General features: G+C 49.6%; 1 protein-coding gene across 2 annotated transcripts in view; it reads right to left on the bottom strand.

Moving 5' to 3' along the window:
* The window catches only part of zgc:110158 (uncharacterized protein LOC553590 homolog), a 62,355-nt gene that overhangs the window by 14,038 nt on the left and 43,317 nt on the right, over window positions 1–5,000 (bottom strand). The window contains exons 5-6 of one of the 2 annotated variants that reach the window (XM_062517404.1): window positions 4,321–4,410; window positions 1–74 (exon numbers count right to left, since the gene is read on the bottom strand). The exon at window positions 1–74 is cut by the window's left edge and continues 10 nt beyond it. In XM_062517404.1, coding sequence (XP_062373388.1) covers window positions 1–74; window positions 4,321–4,410 — 164 coding nt within the window. The remainder of the gene's footprint in view (window positions 75–4,320; window positions 4,411–5,000) is intronic. The other variant, XM_062517405.1, reaches the window with a different exon arrangement.

Below are 5,000 nucleotides of genomic sequence, written 5' to 3'. Positions count from 1 at the left end.
GGTCCCATCATAGGGTTGCTGGGGTTGTGTGGGGGTGGCTGTGCGTGGGGGGACTGCTGCGAGCCGGGCGGGCCCTTGGGAGAGAGAAGAGGGACATGAGTGGTGCTGAGACGCTGCAGGGGTGCAGCTCAGGAGGTCAGGAGGTCAGGAGGTCAAGAGGTCAGGCTAGAGCTGGAGAAACCTCCCAAGCCACCCGAGCAACACACGGCATGTGCAGGAACCATCAACAACCGGTCACTAATCCAGCTTCAACACACACAGCATCTTTTTAGCCACTCACAATGCTGCCTTCTGGAGCCATACCAGGTACCAAGCTCTTAACCAAAACCAACCTTCCCCCTAGAGTGAGTGTCTATGGAGTCTGTGGACACATATGAACCCACCCCACCCCCCACCCTCTGACATTTACTGTACTTAGAGCTGCTCACAGCTGGTCATTGGCCATGTGCCCAACTACAGAAATGTCTCAGGACAGTGAGAGAGACCTCTGTGAAAGATTCATCACCTGCACGTGTGTGTGTGTGTATGTGTGTGTGTGTGTGTGTGTGTGTGTGTGTGTGTGTGTGTGTGTGTGTGTGTGTGTGTGTGTGTGTGTGTGTGTGTGTGTGTGTGTGTGTGTGTGTGTGTGTGTGTGTGTGAGAGATTGTATGAGTGTGTGAGCGGGTAAGAGAAAGACAGATGGGGCACGTGTCAGTATGTTTGCATGCACACATTTGTGCAAGTGGGTCTGAGTAATTGTGAAAGCAAGACACCGATATCTTGAGGGTAGATCACTGGAGACAGCCTCTATAGGCTCAGGTAATCCAATCATATGGTCCTGCGTACACGCACGCATGCACGCACGCACGCACGCACGCACGCACACCAACACCACTCCAGAGAAGCAGAGGATTATGTGGCGTTTCGAACGCGCGCCATTCCTTTGGCATCCACTACAGACAGAAATACACAGGAGCTTCAGAGGGGTGGGGAACGTGTGTGTGTGTGTGTGTGTGTGTGTGTGTGTGTGTGTAACAGCTAAAAAGGTGCTACTGGAACCATTAGCATGGAGTCTCCATCAATGAGATGCACAGCCTGCACTTTCCTGCATGCAGTAGGTCATGACTGACACCAGGGGGCGATATCTGCACAGCTACCACAGAAATCAGATGCAAGACTAAGAATAAATAAAATCATTAATTGAAAAGAGAATGGTCTTGCCCTCAAACAAAGGCAATGGGAAACCTAGAGCCTCTCACCCTCACTGGACTCATGACCCAAGCTCTCCAGGTTAAATTTGGGCTGCAGACAGTGACTGAAGAGTGTGTGTGTGTGTGTGTGTGTGTGTGTGTGTGTGTATGTACACAAATTGTTCCTGGATGCCACGGTAAGTTGGTGTTGGAGCTCAGGATTATCAGTGTGTGTGTGTGTGTGTGTGTGTGTGTGTGTGTGTGTGCATGAGAGTGCACCGTTATCAGCATGATGGAGAAGTGTTTAGTCTATCCGGAATCTCACTGTACCACAGTGCCTTGAAGACACACATAGAGTGCATGTTAAGGTGCCTGTGTGCGCATACGTATATGTGTGACCTCAGTGATAGTCCAATCTCCTGGTCAAGGCACAGCTTCAAGATGTCACCATGTTTACGGTAGGCCACTACCACACACAAACACACACAGCCTTGAGAGAGAGAGAAAGAGAGAAAGGGAGGAGAGGGCAAGAAAGAGAGAAGAGAGAGAGAGAGAGAGGGAGAGAGAGAGAGAGATCTGCCCGTGTATGGCAGCGTCTGTCAGTGTTTCCTCGTCTTTAAACAACTTTGCTCATTTCTCAAAGTCGTAGCAGATTTAGCTGTAGCCTGCCGCTGACCCCCTCCCCCAGGACCAGAGCTCAGCATCGGCCCCACCGGGAATATGGGGGTGTGTGTGTGTGTGTGTGTGTGTGTGTGTGTGTGTGTGTGTGTGTGTGTGTGTGTGTGTGTTTCAGAGACAGAGTGTGTGTGTCTGTGCGTATACGCACTTCAGTGTGTGTCAAGAGAACTTAAGTATGCTAGGCAGAGATAGAGAAGGTCAGAGTCAGTATGCACACGCACCCCCCCACCCCACCCCTCAACACACACACACACACAGACACACACACACACACACACACACACACACACACACACACACACACACACACACACACACGTATGTATACGCACATCACTGAGTGAGTGAATAAGAGAGAGTGAGACTGAGAGGGGAGTTGGCTGTGACTGTGACAATGTAAGAATTTGTGTGTGTGTGTGTGTGTGTGTGTGTGTGGCCTCTGGATGAAGGGGATTAGAGGGGAAACTCGAGGCCTCCACTCCTCACAGTAGCACTGAGGTCACTGCTGTTCATTAGACTGCAGTGCATTACACTAACACACATACACACACACACACACACAGACACACACACACACACACACACACTTAACCCCACAACTCTCTTTCCCCTGTAAACAGCCTCACAGACGCAGCTTTGTTATGCCTTTTTTAACCCACATCAGTGCCATCACAGAGGAGCCTGAATCCATACACCTCACATAACAATCCCAGGACAATGTTTTACAACACACACACGCGCAAACACGCAAACACACACACACACACACACACACTAAAGGTTACGCAACACAAGCCCCACTGATATCTTTATTTATTTCTTATGAAAGACAGCTAGGCTACTTTTACTAAATTAAACACAAAGCACGCACACACACACACAATGGTCCCTTCTGCGCCCTCACACAAACATTGTGTATAAACACACATAGACAGAGATACACACACACATTGTGCACAAACACACACAACCCAACCCCTCCTCCCACACTGACACGCTCTCCCCCTCCATGTTTATAAATAGCACTTCCGTGCATCGCACAAAGCTGGGCAGGCTGAGAAAGAACACAATAGGCATGGCAGCAGCACACGAGCACACGAACACACACACACACACACACACACGCACACACACACACACGCACATACACACACAGCGAGAGAGAGTCTCCAACGCGACAGTCAAGCTATCCCCTCGTTTCATATTCATCTATTCACCTCCAGCTACCTTATCGCCTCTGCAGCCAAATGCCAGGCCTGTCCATCATGAACAAGTGTGCCCCACACACACACACACACACACACACACACACACCCTGTGCTACAACAGAAAGGTGAGGTTACAAGCATGTCGTGCATACATGAGTTTGCCAGCAGAAGCAGTGTGCACACACACACACACACACACACAGTTATCTGATTGGAGTAGGGACAGAGAGTGTGAAAGAGGAGACCGAACATAACAAGCAGGGCTGACAGCAGCCATGTTTTAGGGCTTTGCCACATTTTTGGCTAAGTGTGTGAAACTCAACATGCTCTGCACCACAGCATTCAGCCTTAAGTTATTCCTCACTACCCCACACACACACACACACAATTCAAATGCCATCCCACAATTGAGTCAATACAGTGGAATCCACTCACAAAGTAGTGTCTTAGTACAGTGTGTATATGTGTGCTAGATTTGATTAGGATGTGTGGCAAAAAAACCAAAGTGATATCAGAGGGTTGGATATTCTGTTGCTCCATCATCTATTAAGATGGGAATCACATACTGCATGGAACAGGTTTACATACATTTACAAACGGATGAGCAAACAAACCAGAAAGTGCTGCGGTATGTGTGTGTGTGTGTGTGTGTGTGTGTGTGTGTGTGAGAGAGAGGAGAGAGAGAGAGAGAGAGAGAGAGAGAGGAGAGAAAGAGAGGGAGAGAGGCTATGCGGACACATCTGTGTCTCCTCTGGTTCATGTGCAGCGTCTGAAGTACTGCGGCCAGCCCAAACAGTTTGTTTGGCTGTCACACTCACTCTCACACAAAGACTATTAAACACAAGCAATGACACACTCTCCTTCACACCAGGACACACACACACACACACACACACACACACACACACACACACACACACACACACACACACACACACACACACAGGGGACTTCACACTGCATCTGGACAGATCGACTTGAACAGACAAATTCCACCAGTTCACCTGTAGAGAAATTACCATCTACAAGCCAGCCACTCACACAGACACACACGCGCGCACACACACACAGTTCAGCAAGGACGATTACCGGCTGAAAGAGACAGGACAAGGCTCGCACAGGAGGAGGACGGTCGGCAGGCATGAACGTGTGGCACAGGGCACAAAAGCAGCGGACGAGTGCAGATGAAAGAAATGAGGAGGGAGGAGAGGGAGGAGGAGGAGCATGAGGAGGAGGAGGAGGAGGAGCAGGAGGAGCCGTCTTACCTGGAAGAAGCCTGGGGGCATGGGTCCGCCAGGCATGCCGTCGTTAGGGGGCATGTTGCCCATCACCGGACTGGGAGCTGCTGCTGCACTCTGTAATGAAGGGGACAGAGACGGGTGCACAGGTCAGTAAGGGGCATCCACACGCTCATATCAGAACAACACACACTAATGTCATCAACACAGACACAAACACACATCACAGGAAAAAACAAAAAGTCCTCCGCGCTCCTGAGTTCACTCTGGTCTCGTCAACGGGAGAGGACAACTTTAGTAGAGAAAAAAGGGTTCACCGGAGCAACTCAGAAGTGAAGATTTTAAATATTTATTTAAGGTGCCAACATCGTAAGAGACTAACGTTTCGACGTTTTGTTACGTCTTCATCAGAGTCTGGAGGATCATCACAGGAGGCTTTGCCCCCCACATGGCAACATTAGAGCAGCTCCACCACTCAGACCAGAGCCATGTGCTTTTACTTACTGTACTTCCATACAAAAGAGCAACTCCACATCACAATGGGCAAAGGAGAAATAAATCTTTCCACTGATGGGAGGGATTCAACTGAGAGCCACAAACAACAATCTGACCAACTACAACTGGTTATATCAACACCTATGAGGAAATCCACCAACATCTTCAGCAGGCGGCGGGACATAGTCAAGAGAGCCATGGACTTGGTGACG

This window comes from Sardina pilchardus, chromosome 2 (assembly GCF_963854185.1).
Source record: "Sardina pilchardus chromosome 2, fSarPil1.1, whole genome shotgun sequence".
Taxonomy (NCBI): domain Eukaryota; kingdom Metazoa; phylum Chordata; class Actinopteri; order Clupeiformes; family Clupeidae; genus Sardina; species Sardina pilchardus.
This window is presented reverse-complemented; position numbering and strand designations above follow the sequence as displayed.